The 21,668-nt window shown below is 44.1% G+C and overlaps 5 protein-coding genes across 5 annotated transcripts in view; 1 reads left to right on the top strand and 4 right to left on the bottom strand.

Annotated features, from left to right (window-relative positions):
- Positions 1–1,177: 1,177 nt before the first annotated feature.
- On the bottom strand, positions 1,178–2,152 carry SARC_06957 (hypothetical protein; the record flags this gene model as incomplete). The annotated part of the gene is made up of 2 exons (XM_014299135.1): positions 1,178–1,704; positions 1,735–2,152. The coding sequence occupies 2 exons, from the start codon at positions 2,150–2,152 to the stop codon at positions 1,178–1,180; spliced, it is 945 nt and encodes a 314-aa protein (XP_014154610.1).
- A 6,124-nt stretch (positions 2,153–8,276) lies between these two features.
- SARC_06956 (hypothetical protein) lies at positions 8,277–9,116 on the bottom strand (the record flags this gene model as incomplete). Its single annotated transcript, XM_014299134.1, has 1 exon — positions 8,277–9,116. The coding sequence occupies one exon, from the start codon at positions 9,114–9,116 to the stop codon at positions 8,277–8,279; it is 840 nt and encodes a 279-aa protein (XP_014154609.1).
- Positions 9,117–9,302: 186 nt separating this feature from the next.
- Positions 9,303–9,851, bottom strand: SARC_06955 (hypothetical protein; the record flags this gene model as incomplete). The annotated part of the gene is made up of 1 exon (XM_014299133.1): positions 9,303–9,851. The coding sequence occupies one exon, from the start codon at positions 9,849–9,851 to the stop codon at positions 9,303–9,305; it is 549 nt and encodes a 182-aa protein (XP_014154608.1).
- Positions 9,852–14,100: 4,249 nt separating this feature from the next.
- Positions 14,101–14,409, top strand: SARC_06954 (hypothetical protein; the record flags this gene model as incomplete). Its single annotated transcript, XM_014299132.1, has 1 exon — positions 14,101–14,409. The coding sequence occupies one exon, from the start codon at positions 14,101–14,103 to the stop codon at positions 14,407–14,409; it is 309 nt and encodes a 102-aa protein (XP_014154607.1).
- A 498-nt stretch (positions 14,410–14,907) lies between these two features.
- The window catches only part of SARC_06953 (thymidylate synthase), a 7,687-nt gene continuing 926 nt past the window's right edge, over positions 14,908–21,668 (bottom strand). The window contains exons 2-8 of the mRNA XM_014299131.1: positions 20,655–20,757; positions 20,213–20,355; positions 19,926–19,994; positions 18,838–19,012; positions 18,280–18,365; positions 16,512–16,595; positions 14,908–15,249 (exon numbers count right to left, since the gene is read on the bottom strand). Of these exons, the coding sequence (XP_014154606.1) occupies positions 15,034–15,249; positions 16,512–16,595; positions 18,280–18,365; positions 18,838–19,012; positions 19,926–19,994; positions 20,213–20,355; positions 20,655–20,757 (876 nt within the window). The 3' untranslated portion in view covers positions 14,908–15,033. The remainder of the gene's footprint in view (positions 15,250–16,511; positions 16,596–18,279; positions 18,366–18,837; positions 19,013–19,925; positions 19,995–20,212; positions 20,356–20,654; positions 20,758–21,668) is intronic.

Genomic DNA, 21,668 nt, shown 5'->3' with positions numbered 1-21,668 from the left:
TTTCGTCAGAAGAATTAGTTGGGGCGTCTTGAGATGTGTCCCTTGTCTCATTTCTTGGCTTCGTAAATGCAAGCTTCGAAGTTGAGGCAATAGTTGGCCCTCGGGCTCTATCTGTAGGAGTAGTTTTCTTAATCGGAGTGGCTAAATCCTTATCCGAGGCATTGTCCTGACTATTATTGTCGGAGACAAGTGCTTCGGCTACGGTGCAATTAGACGTATCGGCAGCAGCTGTGGTTTGCTTCTAGCAGCTTCTTTTTCAATCTTTTTACATTCGGCCTTGCTTTTCTTTTTAGGCGCATTGTCTTTCTTTGTCAAAATCTTAACTTATGACTTCTGTCTTATTCTCTTAAGGAATGACTGTGCTTAAGAAAAATTTCGTGGTAGTTATCTACCTTTACGTTTAAGTAGTCAAGTAATTAATTCCTTTGCTAACTTTATAATGTGTAAGTTTCGGTCTATCAAGGCGATATTAACGCCTTAGAGTAATTAAATGCTTAGGTTAAGTCTAAGTATAGTTAAATTCGAAATAAATAAACGGAATGAGTCTTGTAGTAAAGTTAGGTATGCCTCGTGAAAACAGCAATACTCTCGGGGATTGTGAGGCTGAGACATTGCCCAAAATTTAATCCTCCCAGTACTGTGTTCGCCGAAGGGATTTTATTTAGTGCTTCGTTGTCGCTCTATTAGGAACTATGGTATGTTTCGTAGGGGCGAATCCGAGAGACTCATAAAATCCTGTCTTTAAAAAAAAAGAAAAGTAAAAAGAAAAAGATACTCTTGATGTCCATAGTTATTGCATTAACCAATATCTTGCCACTTATCAAAAATTACCGACATAGCCTTCATAAGACTGGCACATCTGGTTGGCTGAACGGAGGTTAAACTAGGTAATGCTAATAGTCCCTAGAAACCTATATTCGGTTGAGCCATCTCGCTACCGAAGTATTCAGATATAAAAAGATTTGGAAAATACATATATAGTTCTATTAATAGAACTAGACCAAATCTTATGATTGGTATTTTACTGGGGCCTTTCAATGGCCTTGTCCAAATATCTGATATGTAAAATGGAAAAGGTATTAATTGATAAAACCGTTAAAACCCATTTAGGAAACTTAAGTTCCTCGTACTGCCTAAGAGTACGTTTATAACATAGTCTAATGTGGAGGCCCGGCTATTACAATCTGAGGTCGCAACCCAGTCCATCCAATGACATCATGCACCACGTGCTGAAGCCTGGACTGTGCGGCATGTGCATAAGTGACATGCACGTACTGAAGAGCCTTTTAACTAATTGAGGACCTGTGAAATGGACACCCCATAGAGAGCGCGATGGACATGCCTCCAAAATAGGCCACGCTTCAACTGCCAAAGGCGCTGCACGACGACGCTTCCTAGGCGGTGCGAGGGCCAACTCCCCTGGACCGCCCCCCATATGCGACGAAGTCTCGAGATCTTTACTCACACGTTTACCCACAGACAACAGTATGCTATCACCCTCGACTACAGGCACAGTAGGCTTCCCTACTTCACCAACCAAGGAGACCTCTGCAGGAGATGCCTCCAGCAACAAGTGTGTAGAAGGAAGTACAGGATCAGACGCTACAGCCTGACCAACACCCGCCTGCCCAAGGTCATCACTCAACTGGACCGGATACCCGAGTTGCTCACCCACCGTCACCCCAGATGGCACCAAATCCACTACTGTAGTTTCCAATTATGAAGCTTTCACACGCCCCGCTCGAGTAAGTACATTGGCCAACACCCCTTGAGTAGAAACGTACTTGCGAAAGGCAGCTCGCTCGAGAACAGTGGTCGACAACTTAGGCATCGACACACACGACCCAATGTATGCGGCCGCCACGTTTGGAAACGCCCAACACCGCACCGGTTTGGTACTCTCCGTCGGTGTAAACACCACATGAGGTGAAGCACGCAGTGCTACCGGTGCTTGCGGAACACTCACAGTATCCGACATTAGTGACAACTGCTCACACTGGGCCCAGACCCCAGGGGAAACCACAAAATTACGTGGCCCCAGCCTACAAAGCGTGACGAAAAGCGGAGGGCCAGCTTCCACCCTACCATGCCTGTTGAATACCCCATGCACTCGTGGCACAATAATGGGATCATCAGCATGAGGAGAAACCATAGCAGAATACCACACCGTCTTGGGCCAATAGGGGCAAACCAACACACCGTACACCGCGCCCCATCCGCATCCACCTTAGCACAGACAGCCTGCAAAAGTGTCCATGTGGGGTTTATAAACCAGTTCACTGTCGGATCCCCCCAAAAGCGACTGAAGACGCCACCATCAAGAGAAGGCGAACAGTAGTACGGCAGTAATTAGTGCCTGTAGTAGCAAAGCAATCCGTCGAATGCGGACCCCACAATTTTTCAGCTTTCCTTAAGTACGGCGATGCCAGCTGATATTCTTGAGTGTCTAGCATGCGGACCAAAGGATCACTAAAAGTTACTAGCAGCATATTATGGTGGTTCTTGACTCGAATGATGGGGTCAATTTGAACACACAGTCGGGACAAGACAACGGCAACAGGATTCACAACATCGGCTACATGTGTATTCCGGACATCATAGTCACGAACAACATCATAGTTACGACCCATGCGACGACCACGAACATCGTCAGCGAACGACTCCCTTGGCTTTATAAACATCGAAACAAGGGGCAAGTGGTCCGTTTGGACCCAGATCGGCAACAGAGCCCGCCGCAAGATCCGAGAACACTTCCAAAACCCGTAGACCACAGCCAGAGCTTCTTTATCTGTAATATCATAATTTCTTTGGGCTGCATCATACCGCGAAGCAAAAAAAAAAATTCACTGGCAAATAGCAGACATCCTGCAGAACAGCAAGTACTCCTCGGACATCAACGCCTTCACAAGCATCCGCAAAGAGCACTAGCTATTTCTCCGGCCGAGGTTCCACCAAGACCGCACACGACCTAAGAGCTTCACCCACTTGGACGAAAGCAGCTCGTTCCACAAACCCCCACGTAAAGACAGCATCATCCTTAAGAAGACGAGACAATGGGGCCAACAAGCGTGCAAAGTTCGGAATGTAGTCCGACCACCACCCTGCCGTATGGTACCAGGACTTTAACAAGTCCTTACTGGCCGGCTGGGCTAAAGAGACCAATGCTTGCATACGTATAGGATCAATAGTGGATCCTCTGAAGTCCACCAAATGACCAATGATTACCACCGGCTTGTGATACTGCGCAAAAGCACACTTGAATATTCTTAGCTGCAGGCGATATCGGACACAACGGCTCACAAAGGAACGGAGACAATCCCAATGCTCCTTTGCGTCAGCGTGCGCAAAAGCTATATCATCAGTGCACCCTATTATATCTTTCAGGCCTGAAAAAACTTCCCCCAAGCCCTGCTGACATCGCCAAGAGGCTTCCTTCAAGCCAAACGGCATTCCTACGAAGGCAAAACGGTCAAAGGGCGTAATAAAGCTGAGGTACTTCCTGGACTTTTTAGCGATGCGGAACTGGTAAAAACCTTGTCCTAGGTCACATGAGGTAATATAGGTTTTTTTTTCTTTGATTTGAGCCAGATATCCCTTTCAGTAGGGATATAGAATGGCACTGCTCGCAACTGCCCATTAACCCGCTTAAGATTAATACAACATCGCCAATCGTCGACAGTGACGGGTTCAACCCCTGGTGTCTTATACACCATATGCGGCGCGGAGCACCACTCTGACTTAGCTATAGGTTCTAAAATTCCAGCTGATAACCACACCTTGACTTCCACCTCCAGTGCTGCCAACTTGCGCTCATCTTTATCATGCTAACTACTGTACTGTGGAACAGCACCATCCTCTTCATACAATTTTAGATTAGGCAGATCAATAAAATACGGGTGTTCTGAATCATAAGACACACTCTCTATGTCCTTGATGAGTTGTTCCACCTCCTGTTTTTTAATACCTGCTGTCTCTCCCAATTATATGATACCAAAAGTGTCTAAGTCTGGATCTTTGTCTTTAGACCAAACCTCATACTCCTTGTCCAACGTCACCCACTCAGCCTCACAGTACTTTTCATAGAGTCTCTGTAAGTCTTGACTCTGCTGTTCACCCTTTTACTCATTAATTTTATGAACTCTGGAATTTCCTCTTCCTCCTTTTCCGGAGTAACAGCACCCAAAATTGCACATTCCTGTAACTCTGTTGCTGCCTCCATTAGATCCGTCATTGGTACGAGTACTAGTTGTCTACTCTTCCATACTAAATTCCATTGCAATTTTTGTAAAATGAAATATCCTACCAAAACATTACAGTTCATGGGGAATTCTTCAACAACCTAAAGTACCAGACCTTCCTCCTTCGTGACACCTTTCCATGTCAACATCTGAATACGTGCATAAACTTCTCCCATAGGCGTTAACTGCCCCATGCCATCTACACCTTTGAGGGTCTCCCTTTTATATGCTGATATTGTAAGGTTAGTGGGTTCTGCCAACGATTTGATTATCAGCGAAGGTGTTGCTCCAGTATCGACATAAAACCTAGTACTACACCCATCTACCCCACCGTTGATAACGCTGCCCCGTCACTCCTGTATGGGTGCAACAAACTTAGTTACACTACCAATCGCTCCCCCACTTCCAGAAGAAGTACTTGCACTTTCCGCCTTCTTTTCCGCAGCATCCTTAGTCCATTTAGCCATAGCTGGGGGGGCCTTAGAGTGTTGTACATCGCTTTCTCGCTTGCCGCAAACAATAATATCGTCAACGTATAGTAAGACAATGCACGAGAGGTTTGAACATGCAAGGATCAGATGCACTTCCTGACTTTCTTAAGTCGTATAGGCTCTTCTTCAAGGCCAAGATTGAATCATCTGGGAGGCCAACGCCGCTAAACCTTTCGGCGGACGCATATAAATTGGTTCGTCGAGGTCAGCATACAGTAAGCAGTATCAACGTCCATTTGTTGGACATGTCACCCTTATGGTGCAGACACCGCTTAAACGCCGTCCTGAGTGTCTCGTGTGAGCACGTAAGAGCAAATGTCTCGTCGTAGTTAACGCCCTGTTTTTGCGTGAAGCCACGTGCACATAATCGTGCTTTGTATCCACCAGCCCGTCGATCATTTTTACTTTGAAAACCCACTTGCTAGTTATATTGAAGGCGTCATCTGGCATTTCGTCCGGTTTGAGCAAGTAGTAGGTGCCCGACTTATTATGACTGCCTAACTTATGTTGTATTGCTTCGTGCCACAGAGCAGTATCATCGTCACGGAGAGCTTCTTTGATGGATTTAGGGGTGAGTGGGTTGACGTAAATTGCTGCGCATATCCTATATAGCTCTTCGATAATTCCATCTTGCTTGGTGTTAGTGTTTGTGGCTCCGGATGATGGTGGTGGCGTCGGGTTGATTTGTATTGGTATGTCGTCGGGTGGTTCGGCCTCGGGGCGCGAGTTATGGTGTTTGCTGAAATAGAGATTTGATGGCTTTGTTTGTGCTGGAGCGGGCATATTTTATAGAGGGCGTGTTTTATAGCAGCCCTGCGGAAGGCTTTGTCTGCCTTGTTCTGTCGTTTCGCGCGACGTAGATGTTGAAGTGAACTGGCGTGCTTGGCCTTGAGATGAAGTTTCTTTCCAGACGTATTCAAAGGAACAATGCCATCGGTGATCGTTGTCATATTTTCGGCAGTAAACCCAGAATCCTCAATGTCGGTCGACCAGCGCACACGTCTTTCTGTCGGACTAGTGGCACTGTGGATACTGTCGAGCTGGTCGGCTACTGCTTTTTTATGGTCATTCATTTGTCGGGCACGTGTACGGGTCATACGCATGTTAGTTGGTAAGTCAGGCTCATTTAGCACAACAGTGGTCGTACGTAGTTTCAACATTAACCCGCATAGCGTTCTCGACGTTGTATATTTTATGATGTGTGATTGAAGGTTGGCATTGTGACTGTCTGTCTTCCATAGTTTTAGTCTTCACATTTGTTGTCGAGTCAGTATCTTGCTCAGTGTGTTGCTCGCGCTCGTTGGGCTGGTGCTCTCAGTGTCAACAGATGGATCCTCCCCTGAATTACTGGAGCTTGCTTTACTATCAAATATAGTGCGCGAGGACTCCCCCGGATCTATGCCTGAATCGGTATCTGTACAGCTAATAGCAGAGTCGGCATCATAACTAGTACTAGATGCCGTCCGAATCTCCCCTGTATATCGTTGTCGGTAGCCTGGGTGGAAGGTGGGGTAGTGTTGGTGGTATTTGGCTTTGTTGCAGTGATTGCCAGTGTTAGTTTTCGTATAGTTGCTATGTCGTCCCCTAGTGTTGTAAAGCAAGGTAGGGGTGTTATCCCAACTTTGGACCAAATGGAAAGACGCGTTCGCTTAACTTGACATCTCTAGAGTGGCACAAACGGCCCGACTTGGCGCTGGGAATCATACTCTCATCAAAATACTTGGAGTCAGTGTCGTGACCCAAATACACCCCAAGTGTGGCTCTGTCGTCGAGTTTGTTCTCGGGGTCCTGGTTGATGAAGGCCACTTGGCAGCCATATACGTGCATGTGTTTGGGTCGTTTGACGAGTTTTTCGCCGTAGAAGATCTCCCAAGCAATTTTACTATCAGGATTCCGATCGTTCCGACTGATATTTTGTGTAATAGTGTTGCATGGCGTATTGCCTCTGGCCACATCTCTTCAGGCTGACCGGAATGGTCTAGAAAGCCACGCATTAAGTACGCGATTATCCCATTCATACGCTCCACCGAACCATAAGTGCTGGCGAGTCAGTAGGTGTGTATAGGACTTTGACGTTTTCCACAGTATTGATTGCCTTGAATTCTTTAAAGACGAACTCCTCCTCTATCGTACTTCAACTCCTCAAGCTTTGCGAGTTTTTCGTTTCCGAGCCTGGCATAAAACATGTTGAGTATATTAGCGGCTTCATCCTTGGATTTGAGTGGGTAAGAAAGAGCATTATACTGTTGACATCAACGTATTTGATGTTAGAAGTGCAGCCTGTTGCTGAGGGTGTCAAGCCAGTTTCGAGGTCAACATGAAACACAGTACCCGGTGGTGGCCGAGTCTCAGGATCCTTGAGTCTGTTTGAAATGGGCCGACGACGCATCTTGCAGGATACACAGTTAGAGCAAAAGCACTCATCAGTAGGGTGTGCGAGGACGTCATCTTGGGCCGTGAGCAGATTAGCTGTCGTAGGTACGGCGTGTTTGGCATTACCTAAACGGGCAACACATATGTATCTCCACTCGGTTGACCAACCACTTCAGAGCCAATACGAAAAAATATAGTAGGTGTCGTGTGTACAACTTCCACATGCGAGTGTAGCTATTTCAGTGTTCATTGGTAGCACTTGTTCTTGGGAGCTAAGGGAAATACGACAGTAACTATGCCGGTTTCTGCTTCCAGTTTGTTGAGTGTGGCAAACCAATGCTTTTTGGTGAACGGTATGTTCCCATATAGATGGACTTTCACTAGGTTCTAGGACTATGCATAGGCATCGTGAAGTGGTGCACCCTCCTCTAAACCGCAATAGTTAGCAACTTATGCATTGTTTGCACAGGCAAATAAATCAATATCTACTGCGCCGAATGGTTCGACGACGTGTTTTTGAAAGAAATCAGGGTTATGTTCTCACTTTTAGCTACATAAATATCGATGCTGTTTTGCGTAAGGGTTGGCCTTGTTTTGCGTGGGTGGGTGTGACCGAGAATGTCTTGCCATTCGACTAGGGTGCGGGCTGGACAGGCAGAAATCTTGTATTGTCCGCTCACGTCTGGGATGGTATGCTTCCGGCCTGTTGGATCTGTGATGTGTCACTCTGTATGTAACGTATCGTTTGCTTGCGCGGGGAAGTTGACGTCGAAACCGTTGCGTTGCATTAATCGGACAGGTATTTTGTTTTGGGTTGCTTGTGGCATGATAAGTACTTGGCCTAATCTCGGAAGCGTGCCTCGTTCGTGCAGCGTAATTTGAGACTTGTCCGGAAATTCAACTATGAAGTTGCCGTGTTGGATATATGTAACACCATTGGGAGTGTTATTTATATGAATCATATCGCCTGAAACAGTGAGAGACTCGGCTAAGTATAATGGTGCTGTGGGCCCATCTTGGTATATTGCACTTTGTATGCGATAGCGTTCTGTGACTGTGTCTGTGTCCGCTTTGTTGGAAATATATGGTTCCTTGGGATTATGCCTGTTGAGTTCTGTAGGACTATATGTGTCCTTAAAAGTATGCTTATCAGTGTCCTTGGGAGTATTCGTATTCATATCGTACCTGGTGCTGATGTCGCCTCGAGGAACCCCGTGGCTTCACTTAGACACGCATGCTGTATCATTGTGGCCCCCTTTGTCGCATTTGGAGCATGATAGTGTAGAACGGTCGATAGGATATTCATTTCCCTTATGGTCAGTTGAACCGCAACGACGGCAGGTTGAATCAGGGCACCCGAAGATGCTGTGTTCTGCCTTGCCACAGAGAGGACAGTTGGGACGTTTGCGTCGTTGAGTGGAAGTATTCTGGTGACCATTACTGGCATCCTTGTTTGTGGATTTGACATGCGTTCAGCAGGGGGTTTGATAACCATTAGACCAGATGCTGGCGTCGAAGAATCGAGTTGGGTTTTACCTGCAAACTTGAGCACCTTTTTATAGACCTCGCCGATCGTGAGGACATCCAGATTGTGATTGAATATGTCCGCACGGAGTGATTTGTAGTTGTTGTCGAGAATATAGAGTAAGGCACATTTCAGATACCTGTCTGGGATGTTCTCACCGACATCGACCAAGTGTTGGCAAATCACCTCCAAAGCTTGTAGCGATGTATCAGACGAGCCCGTTGACTTAAAGCTGGTGAGGTTCTGCTGTGCGCCACAGAATTTTCCATGACTGCCAGTATTGGCGGTGACACAAATGTAATCAACGAAGACGTGTGGTGCTTTTATCGTGTAATTTTTGTACACCGAGTTGAGCAGGGGTTCGCTGATAGAATGTACGAGTATACGGCGACTTTTCGAGTCTGCTGCTGGGTCTGGTCCCCCTTCTGCGTTGCGTTCGTTGCACATTGGAAGACAGCGATGGAGTACACCAAAGTGTTCTAACTCCATCGTAACCCAGTGATCCAGTTGCCGAAGTTTTGCCAACCCTAGAGTATCTCACCATTGTAATCATCTTTGTATTTTGGTGTATCCCGAATATCGAGTGCAAGCTCTATGGGAGTGATTCCATAACGCTCAGCAATAGATTTGGGAGCTCTGTTAGCTCTGTTGGCTCTGTTGTCCATGTTGAGATTGTTATTGTGGTCGTTGGGCCTCACTGAGCGCCGCACGTAAGCCATGCACTTCGCCTTGGAGTTCAGCAGCACGGAGATTTGGTTTCTTGTATGTGCCTATATATATCTCTGCTTCGTGGAGTTGAGCCCGTGTATTGTTGAGTTCAGCTTCGCATCTTGCGAGTTTCTCCTTTGTACTAGAGTAGCGCACGTTGAGTACGTCGAGTTTGCGTTTTGTCTGGACACGTGCATCACGTTTTTGATTGAGCGCGTACTCTTCGTCTATTAACTCTCTGGCCTCGTCTTCGTTGGCGTCTGCACGAGCTCGAATAAGGGCGATTGTCGCTCTTGAGCAGGATAGGTGTGCTAGGAGACGACCAGTTGATACTGATATACCGATTGGGTTGTACCCGAACTCCTGACATAGGTTATGAATGCTGTGTAGTGATTTATTGGCTTGGTTAAGAGTCGCGTATCGAGGACAACCCGGCCAATTTCTGACAGCAAACTCGTGTGTTTCTTCAAGAGAAGAGTAGGAGTCGGGGATGGTAAAGATTTCTACAATACCCATGACGGTATGTTATTGTATATATACGCGTGATTTTGGTACCTTGCGATCAAGAATGTCGTCGATGGTCTCTGTATACGTCGAATGGGATATGTTGACTATACTCGCGTTCTGTATTTGTTAGGTTATTTATATGGTAATAGGCCCATAACCTGCTTAAACATATAAAACCATAATACACTGAGCGGAGAGTGACTTTATTTACACCTCTACGGAGGGTTTTATATGTACATCTCCTATGCATATGTAGTCACACGTAAGTCATAAATGCATGACCTACTTCAGTGAACTTATTTGACACCTCATGACACCTGTCATTTGACCATCCTGCTCTGTGTACCGAACTGTAGTTGTATCTGAGCAGAATATTGACAGTGCTGATTTTGTCCAAACAGGTGTATCAGCCTTATCCACACATGAGTCCGCATACATTAAGACACCGACGCCTGGACCAAAGAAGCCAGAAAATGGTGTATCTTCAAGACTCCCATCGTCCAATGCGGTTGGAAGGACCCCTTCTACAGATAAACAGCGTTTTTCGACGTACCAAGGAATATATGAATCAAGCGATGGGAGCTTCAGTGAGCTAGCCAAGAAGCGCGGGGATGCGCTGAGGGCAGCATCTTAGAAAGCGAACGATGATACCAGGCATACTAGAGAGCAATAAAAGTTGGATAACTTTCCGGTATTCAGAGACAAATTCTTTGTTGGTTATGATATGTGCAACCATTGGTGCATATGCATCTCTGGCCTTTATCATTTCTTTGCGTTGTGAGGGCAGAGATCGTAAGTATAAAAAGTCAAACATATGCTGATCGTGGAAGGGAACGAGATAAAGATCGTAGTCGCCGTGAACGATCAGTGCATTCGGTCGTGCCTCGTTTTTTGGGGAATAAGGATTGTGATGGTGACCGTGGTGAGAAGAGAGGTCGCACACCACAGCGTGACGATCGTTCTCATTCTCTGGGTAAAAAAAGGGCCTTTCGTTCACCTGGTAGAAGTGGTGTTGCACATACATTAAGGAGGTAGCAATTCCTGTGCCGATTGCCCACAAGCTATCAAAAATGCTTCGGTAGCAGCAGCGTCTGGCACTGGTGGTACACACCATGATAAGCGACTATCTATAGAAGGACCTGCAGAACGTGTGCATATAGGCGAGCCTGATATTTTGCTTTACTGTGATTCAGGTTCTATGCCATATATACTATATCAGTCCGTGTTTCAAAAAGTCTCTTGAACAGATAGAGATTCCTAGGGAAAGGCTACGAGCTTATGATGGTACAGTGAGAGTTTCGCCACAGTTTACGGTGGAAGTTTCATTTATAATTGCTAAAAAATAATATTGAAACACAGGAAGCTTATCAGTTTAACAGCAAATAAGGTGTGGAAAGTGCTAATGTGAATAGGTACAATTCCGGGAATTATCGCCCAGAGTAACAATCTATTAGAACCAATGTGGGATCAGACAAGTGACCCATCAGCTTTTCGTCTGACAGCAAAGGTCCCCAGTACAGTGGTCTTTTCGATATATAAGGTACCTGAGACTATATACAACATGGAAATACTTCCATTCAAAGAAGAAGATATACTGGTTTACTTTTATGACATCACTTACCTAAGATCATATAGCGGTAAGTATTCATGTACCATAGGATGAATTGGACATTATGAAAGCACTGTGGAATCGCTGCGCATATGATAAGACAAAACCTACGTCTTCGAGAGGACGTGGCTTCAGGACTCCAACTCGACCAGATGCTATTCCAGCGCGAAGTGCTGTAAGACTAAAAATTCTGTAAAGATTGGTATTGAACAACGGAAATGCGAGGCTGAGATTAAACATGGGGTCGTCAGGAAATGTAAAGACGAAGGAGGTTGGTTTGCACCATTTACACTGGCTGAGAAGGTGAAAACTGCACCTAAGAAGAATGTCGAGGATTACCGCATGTGTCAAGCATACATTGGTCTTGATCAGTGGAGCATTTGTGATATGGCTAATATGCCGAGTTAAGAATATTTGCGACGTCCAATCTGTATAGCATGGCGTTCGACTATCACAGATGATGCGAATGGCTTAACCCAATGTACTATAGCGGAAGAAGACCGCCACAATGCTCGTTTCCTTGGTAGAGATGGCCAGGTGTATGAACGTATTGGTGTCGGCGTTGGTCTAGCGGTAGTACCTGCACAATATAGGCAATGAAATGAGGTACAACTACTGTGATGTGGAAGGCTTTATCTTCTTTGTTCACGATGGCGTTACGTGTACGACAAATGTAAATGAAAATAAGCAGCTGATGCTCCTAGTAAAAAAACAACTGCATGAACATCATGAGAAGTCTATATAACCGGGTTCCCTGCGTTGACAGACTTTGAGGATATGACGGATGTTGAGATTGCTGTGGATAAGGCCCATTGGCGTGCAATTTGGCAACTGGTGAATTCAGCTGAATGTTCCGAGACGAATTTTAATGCAGCTAAGACGCAGATTGCATATCCTATGCATGTGCTGAAAGAATTTTTATAGTCGGTTGTGGTATGATGGCTTCGTCACAATAGATGACGAACGCATGCAAGATATTGCGAGCATAGGCCTACCGGCGAACAAAGACGAACTGTTAACGTTCGTTTGCAAGCTGGCATAGTGGTCATGCAGTATATCATGCTTGAGCCAATCATTGGTGCCATTAACCAACCAGACTAGGGAGGGTGTTCACTTCGACAAGAACTTAAAAATGTCAAGTAGCTTAAAAATAGATGCATGTGGCTATTAACTAGTGATATATGACTTTATTCTTGGGAACAACATGAAGAGCTACATTAATGGTTAGAAGAGCACCTAAGGAAGTGCTTCATATGGAGGAGACTAAGAGTGATGGCAAGAGGAAATGGATCGGCAGCAGCTTATAAAGCAGGCACTCTCTGAAGCATTCCGACATGCCCAGAAAGAGTGTAGTAATGCTAAGGATAGACTTATCCAGTATCTAGAACAGCATAACGTTCCGCATACTGAGCCGCTTTTGACATGGAAAACTCAGACTATTCGAACTAAGAAAAGTAAGGAGCTGTCCTTAGAGCTCATGCATGTACACTTGATTATGGCCCCAGCGGTATGGAATAAATGAAATGGGCTGGCTCTATATGACACGAATTACGGATTTTCTGTGGAGTTCTACTCGTCGAAGCTGCCTAATTTTATGGACAATTATCATGTTCTAGACTTGGAACTGACGCCATTGAAGTTGTTATTCTTAAGGTGGTGTTTATGGTTATAGTATAGGGTTAATCAGATCAAACTTACTCAGCGATTGAATTCTAAATGTTTACACGTACTATAAAAAAGTGATCAGGGGTGCAGATGGATTTATCTGCGAATAGTAAGAACAAGCAGATGTTGTACTAGGCTTCTGACGAACCAGGTGGTGGAATCTGGGGTGGAGATGCCTTTTCACACTCTTCGAACATGTATTCTGTCGGGTGTGTTCTCCGTGGGATCTCATTATGAAGTTTCTCAACTGTCCTAGTTCACTTGCGGATGCAAAAGCCATTGTTGTGGTTCCTGTATGGACTGGTGCTACGTGGCTCTCCAAGTATTACAGTATGCCTGTAGATATACCAATAATTGTTCCTCCTATTAGGGGTACATGTATTGGTTACAATGAACATCCGCTACGAGCCCCAACCTGGTGTACATTAATTGGTCTTCTACGAAGTGATTGTATTGAACCGATACAGTGTATGCCGCTTCCTTTCTGGCGCAGAATTCACTTTGCTGGGCGTCCATATTGAATTAGAAGCCTCCCTGGCCCTGTGGTACCATGTATGGCTGTTGTTACCCGAGCTCAATCACGGGCAGCTTCAGAAGTAGTCAATGACACAGAGTGTGGTGATGCGTTAAGAATTTATCTACGAGAAACGAGGGAAGTACGATCAAGAGGAACTCTTCGGGAGAGTTTTAGACGAACGATGGCTGCGCGGGAACCAGTACTGGAAGAATAGGAAGTAGATGATGCGAGTCAGTCACAGGTAGGTACATATCCCTGTGTAAGTTCAGATTGTACTGTTAGTATTGCTACTGTTGAGTTTTACTGATACACATACAAAATAGAGTTGCACATACTTGTGGTGATCAAGAACCCTTTACTGAAGTAACAGAAGATTTTGCGACGCTCACAGATATCGTGTTAGATAGCGTCAAGAAGCCGGGCAATACGCTCAGTGATACGACGGCTAGTGTGGGGCCCCACCGTGCATGCCTTCACAAGACCCAGACGAGTCAACAGATGAGTCCACCCATGGTACTTTAGATGAGGCGTGGGATAGACCACTGTTTATGAGTGAGTCGTTACGTGAAGAAACACCAGCTTTAGATGAAGCAATTCCCAGTAGGGAGGACAGTTGGCTACAATGTCAATCCAGACGTGAGACTGACCTGGATAATGATGACATATACATTATACCTGAAGTGGAGATTGAACCTGTGATGGAGCCAAGTGAGTGGTCGGGAATTCAGCTTATACCATTACAACAGGACCAGTTGGTTGATACTGAACAGGGTTGATCCTTGTATTATAATTGGTGTAGATCATATTCAATTTTTTTCGAGTATCAGAGTATAAAACCAATTTTCTCATATTTTGATGCTTGTATCACAATCGGTACAAAAACTCTATTTTCTCATATTTTGGTTTTTGCGAGTATTAGAATAGGTCTTGTGAGTATTCTAATTAGTGTAAAACTGATCTATCAGTTCCTATTGGTGTTAGAGCACGACAGACAAATTATGGTTTTTGTGCGTATTCCAATTGGTGTTAGAGCACGACAGACAAATTATGGTTTTTGTGCGTATTCCAATTGGTGTTAGAGCACGACAGACAAATTATGGTTTTTGTGCGTATTCCAATTGGTGTCAAAGCAACAATGTCTTGTCAGTTTCCATTTTGATGTACTATTAAGCTTGACAGACAAAAAACAGCGAGCACCCATCTCTCCACACCCCTTGTGCATATCGATTTTCATTTAAATACTGCTATTATTGAATTATGCCGTAAAATTCGTCCTTAATTTCTTTTGCACAATTAGTAGAATTGCGCTTTAATCTCATTTCGGAAAATCGGCTTAAATTTCCTATTGTTTAAATATTTTGTTTGTCTGGGTCTTTAAACTGCTCGTCGGACTGTGCAGCCTACACAGCCATCTGCATCTTGATGGTCTTCTGCGGTTTGTAGTCGACCAATTCGAAATCATCAAATCTGAAATCGTCTATGTCTGTTACGGTTCGTTTGATTCTTAACTTGGGAAACACCGTTGGTGTGCGTCCGAGCTGTTCCTTGAGGGCATCCACGTGGTTGCAGTACACGTGTGCATCGCCAATGGTGTGCACAAAATCGCCCGCTTTGAGCTGTGAAGAGTAGGTTGGGAAGAGATCGATTTGTGTAAACAGGACACTGAATATAAAAAAAAATGGTCTCCGCTGGTATCCCGATGGCGAATACAAGCGCTGTCAGGCTTATCGGTGTCATCACACACATGCTTCTCAGTTTGTTTCTCAGCTTTTAATAAGCCATACGTATTCGTATTTCTTGGTAGCAGAATAGCAACGATACAGTGACATGCAGCCGATTGTTAGGAAGACATAAATGAGTACATATTGCGTTGATAATTACCCGGTCTAACTCATCTACCAGTGGCGCTAGTGATGATACTTTGGGAATTCCGATGCCATACGCATATTGAAACATGTGTGCTACTTGCATTACAGCTCTTAAGGTTAAAGGTAGAGTAAACAGTCGTACATGCAACACTCAGACGGCACAGACACCAGTTGGGGATGCTTACATCGACACGAATTGAGACTGATGTATGCTGTATAGCCTTGTCGAATGAGAAACACAACCAACACCGAATAAACCGCCATATACTCGAAGAAATATCTAACTTAGAATAGAAAGCTAATAGTAATGTTCTAGTTTAGGTAGCCTGCATGGGGAAAGCAAGCAAACTCGAGTTTCTCTCCACCCCTTTGTACCCACATCGGAATACAATTTGCTACTTGAGTCTGCTTTCGCACGGAGCAATAATTCATCAAACACCACTGTGACAATGGACGACGATATCGATAGCCCCACGCCACGAAACTTACGAACTTACGAGAATACACGGAGTGGCGTCATTAATATCATGACACCCAACTGTACTGAGCCCAACGCTCACAAACAAGTCAGCTAGTTTGTGCGATCACATGATAAACCTAAACCCTAAACACAAAAACCATAAACCGCTAACCGCTGTCACACGGCACCGGGAGATACGGGGTGACATCATTAAAGTCATGTCACGTCACCCCTAAACCCTGTCACACAAACCGGTGACAACGTCCGATAGCATCGCTTCGCCAGCATTGCACAATACAGTGACTACACATGCCAATATGATTGTAGGTTTAGGGTTTAAGGCTTTAGAGGTTTACAGCAGTGTGAATAGGTCAATATCCAGGCCGCGTACATAATTCTGTAAACACATCGCACGACAAAGATCGGCCGCAACAACAAAATAAAACACCGGCAAGTACAGTAGAATGATATTTTGTGACACAAGACGGCGTGTCATAAATATCTAACCACAGACACGTTTGTATTGGTCTAGAAGTCATATCATACATACCCCTGTGACATGGGCGACCATCGCAAGCAGCAATGCATACGATGCGATGTTGAATGGAACACCAAGGCCCATATCGGCGGATCTCTGCAGGTTATGGAGGAACACAATCGATTAATATAATTAAAATAATTCCACACACTCGATTGATATCACTAAATTATTCACACACTCGTTTAATCTAAATTAAATCGACACTAATAAAATTAAACTGTTTCCACATACTCGACTAATAAAATAAAATAAATCACAAACTCGTTTAATATAATTAAACTAATTCGACATACTCAATTAATATAATTAAACTAATTATACACGCGATTAATTAGAGATTAAACTAATCACACACTCGTTTAATATAATTAAACCGATATACACACTCAACTAGTATAATTAAATTAATTCCACACACTCGACTAATATAAACAAATTAATTCTTGACACTCCAATAATATAGTTAAAATATTTCCTTACCCTCAATAAGTATGATTAAACCAATTCCGCACCCTCGGTTGATAAACTTGAAATAACATGACACACTCGATCAATATAGTTAAACCAATTCTCTCGATTTATATTGTTAAATAGATCCCGCGTGACAGAGCACAGCCATAACTACAGTGTACACACGCGCCAATCTGGATAATACCTGCTACAACAAAGTCACATAAAACAACGAAGATGTTACGAGCGATACCCTCCCTTCTACTTAAGACTTCACTTAAGAGAGGGTAGTACAAATCTATTGAAAGTTGCGCGGTATTTCAGCATGGCTACATTACGTCAGCAAGACCTCTACTGCTACATATAACCTGACTTGAGGGACGGTTATGATTTCATCAGTCAATTTGTAATTTGGAACTAAACAGAAAAAAAATACCTAAGTCCCTGTTTAAAATTGCAATTTGTAAATGTACCACACGGTAGGATGTGTACATCGGATCTACGGCAGCATTGGGCAAGATGGGCATATCCTAATTTACCTTGGAAACCGCAAAATAAAACTGGAAACCGCAAAATAAAACGGCATACACACGCCTAATACAATACGTTGTTAAACAGAGAGGATTTTCTCCTCTGATTGCAATTGGTAAATATACAGATATTCACCCATTTCCGCGAGACGGTAACAATAGGCAAATTGCACATATCAGAATTGACCTTGAGAAACACGGGAAAAAACTGCATATCTACGTAATTGTACAAATAAAAAACCCCTTAACTAATGTATGGTCTTGTGTCAGAAGTTGCTGTCGGGTACGTTACATACTGGCGACCACATTAATACAATACGTTGCAGCAACCAAGTTTGTATAGTCATAAAATACACATTGGCATTCAACTTTCTTTCTTCGAAAAATTGAGCGGTGAGATATTGGGTGTGGCCTTTGAAACGAACCGCACCATTCGCGCCATATTTAATTATCTGCGTGGGATTGTGATAACTATTTTAAAGTGCACCACAGTCTATTAAAACCAGACTGCTACGCAACAAGTATACCCCAGGCTAAAGCTAGCCGCAAGTGTACAAGGCTGCACTGCTAATAGGAACACATCTCTATCGCTGAACAATACGCGACACCGAAGAAGTAAAACGCATTCAACAACGCAACAAACACGAAGCAAGGTGTCAATCTCGAAAACAATAGACGCCATGATAAGATCAATACCAAAGCCATACACGGGTATCGAAAGATGTATACCACATCCACAACATATGTCGAAACATAAACCGTAAACTAAAAACCGTGAATCTTAACCCTGTAGTTACCTGATACATCTGCAATGAGAGCTCTCCATTGGCCACAAAGAATTGGCACATCAGATGGCACGGTGGCAGCGCCATATCATCCAGGTCTACCATGGACGGGAGCGATTAATACTGTGGATTAGTATGCGAAAAGCTTTCGCACGGGTCAAATGGTCTACTTATGGATGAGAATGTGAATCAACATGTCTGACACATAAACTGTACAGATCAGCAATATACAACAGTGAACTATTAGATGTCTGGAATTACAATCTGCAATTAACATTAGAGAATTTACTACATGAAGGGTGTTTGAATCGACAGACATGTGTCTTTTTGATGCGTGTTTTCATAGCCTGATTCTGCGAGCAATGAGAAGTGCACAGGGGACCATTTCAAACTATGTACCAAAAAAAAGGGAGAATGACAAAAACACGAATAAGAGCCTAAATACACACACATGATTCTCTACAAATAGTAGTTGTAAGGCTTAGCATACTCCACAATCACACTAAAAACCCGAAATCCCTAACCCAATCAGCTCGTGCTTCAACGCAATGCCCAAATACGCTACCGTACCGCATGGGTTCCAGGCACTGATGATTATCCTACGGTCATTCGGTGTATGTTTAATCTTGTGGATCACATCTGCCAATTGATCTTTGCCCTTCCCTGTGTAGTCCGTATGCATGTCAACGTAGCCGGCGCCAAAGTGTCGCCATTGAAAGCCGTAGACGGGCCCCAGATCACCAACCTACAGGTACAGCAGTTATTCAGATAAGTACACTTTGAGTAAAGGTAAGTAGAGGATTTTTTTCTTATGCGTTGAGACAACAGTGCCTTGAATGTCATATTTTCTTGGGTGCTCGCAATCAATGCGTGTACAGTGCTGATGCTACAATACGTATGAATAGGGCCCATCAGCCACAAGCGAAGGATATTTGCTTACCTCTGGAATGTGAGCAATAGTGTCCCAGGGTGTGCTTCTATACACCTCGATATTCTCAAATTAATCTTAACGTCATGTGGGCAGGAGACTTCCATGTTGCTCTCAAACATACTATCAAAATCAATCCGAGGTAGCATCTATGATCACATCTGACACTTTACTCGGCTGCCATCCATTGAGACGAATCGTTTACGGATATACATCCACTCGCACAGGAGTGATCGACCAAGATCGCACACAAAAAGCACACGGTCACGGCCACATACATATGCTACTACATTAATGTATATTATTTCCAGTTTTTGACTGTGTCTTTATAAATTGGTGTCTTGAGAGATACTCGGCTGCCAACCATCAATCCGGATCGCTTACGAATAAACATGCACTCGCACACGAGCGGTCGACCGACGACCGCACACAACAAATACTCAAAGGCATAGAAAGCAAAGAACACGATTATGGCCCCACACACGCACTGCTGCGCTACGCTATATTATCTTGGGAAACGGTGACTTTCTTGCGTGTAGGCTTGTGCAACGGATTACTAAAATTGTGCGAGATATGCAGGGAGGATACAGCATCAAAATATACTTATACTATCTTCGGTGACTCAGAATTTCCAGTGAAGAAGCGTATGCGACCGCTTGCTGCAAGCGTGCGGGATATGTTTGGCTAAAATCGAGTTGTATTGCCACTTCACCGTATTCACATTACATACCTCTCTATGCGCCAGACCCCGTTTATCCAGAAAATCGCGGGACGCATTCCCATCCCAGATGTGAATATTCTGTAACAGATAAAACGTTTGATAATTAAAAACCTCTCCCAACAGACAAGCTTAAACACTGATATATAAATGGTTAACTGGGTAGACAGCCCAAGACTACAATCATTGACTGGGTATTCTTCACAAGCGTGAATCATGAAACTACGGCTAAAGCTATAATATAATCGCCTTTGTTCTGGTGCACAAGCGAATCAATTGTGGATTATTTCAGCGCGTACCTTGTCTTGCAGAGTCTTCGCATTGGTGTCGCCGCTGACAAACCATAGCAGTTCCTCAGCCACTCCCCTCCAGAACACGCGCTTAGTGGTAAGCAATGGGAACGCCCCATCTCTACACGAGTATCTCATCTGTGCCCCGAAGACTGTGTGTACGCAGGCGCAGGGAGAATAGATATGCCTCGATTAGTGCATTGGAAAACTCAAATTGAAACACACCATGAAGTGAACGCCTACGCGACCACATACACAATTCTAACAGTCCAAAAACTCGATCCAGATATGATAATTTTGTTCCAACAATGTGGCTGGAAAAAATTGCCATTCCAGTTGCTGAGCATTGATTTTGCCTCTGAGAGCGCCTTTTACCGAAAACCATGCGATGCAGTAAATTATCATATGGAACTAAATCCGTCCTACACAACTCTTCCGATATTTTACATACTGGAAAGGGTACCAGTTCCTGTGCGATCGCCTCTTAGTGCACCGTTGGCGATTATATTCCGTACCATATCCAGATATTGCATCTCTTCCGCATTGGTTTGCTCCTGCAGTTGGCCGAAGTGACCACACACTAATTAAATGGCCTGTTGAGACAGGGAAGGCATTGTGCAGTCCTAGTTTCTATATACAGTCAGAGCCACAAGTCTGTACAGTGACTCCGCTGTTCATATTGTTAAGATCCCGCCTACACATCATTGGATAAACCCGGGGCATAGCTTTGTCGCACCCAGCTGCCGAGTACTAGAAGATCACCGTACAACCACAAGCACGCACCACAAGCAAGTCTACAATACACATACGGGTGCAAGGCAGATGCCTATGGGCACGCGTCAGAAACATATTCATTAGTTCACAGTGAAATTTGACGTGTGAGTTGGGGCGTAGGCTGTGATGGTGCAAACACGTGGCGCAACACAGAACCTGGTTCCCTAAAGTTGTTTGGTCTTGGCATGAGCGTAATCGCGTGTAAGAATGACCGTTGTGAGTTCGAATCACAAACTAACATTGAGTATTTTTAGTAGATTAATTTGGTCAAAGTCTCCATAGGTGTTGATTTTTGGCACGACTTGTGTGTGGAAACACAAGTATTTAATGTCATGCTATCATCAGTGAAAGTTTATAGTAGACTGACTTCATCAAACTCCCCGAAGGTGTGTAGTGACACTGACGGGGGTGCTCAGAAATATATTTGCAAAATAAAACTAAATGTTCTCAGTAATTTCTCTAGTGTATGGATTGAATCAAATCCCCCAAATCCAGTGGGTTTAAGGTAGATAGATTAAAAAACGGACAGATGGATAGATATCAGATATTAGATATCTGATAACTGATAAATAAAAAATATTAGATATCTGATAACTGATAAATAGATACTTATATTCCATACATACATAAACAGATGGATAGATAGATTTACACACACACACACACACACACACACACACACACACTACAC

The sequence above is a fragment of the Sphaeroforma arctica genome (assembly GCF_001186125.1).
Source record: "Sphaeroforma arctica JP610 unplaced genomic scaffold supercont1.522, whole genome shotgun sequence".
NCBI classification, from domain to species: Eukaryota; class Ichthyosporea; order Ichthyophonida; genus Sphaeroforma; species Sphaeroforma arctica.
Note: the sequence above shows the minus strand (reverse complement) of the source record. Positions and strands in the feature narration are given on the sequence as shown.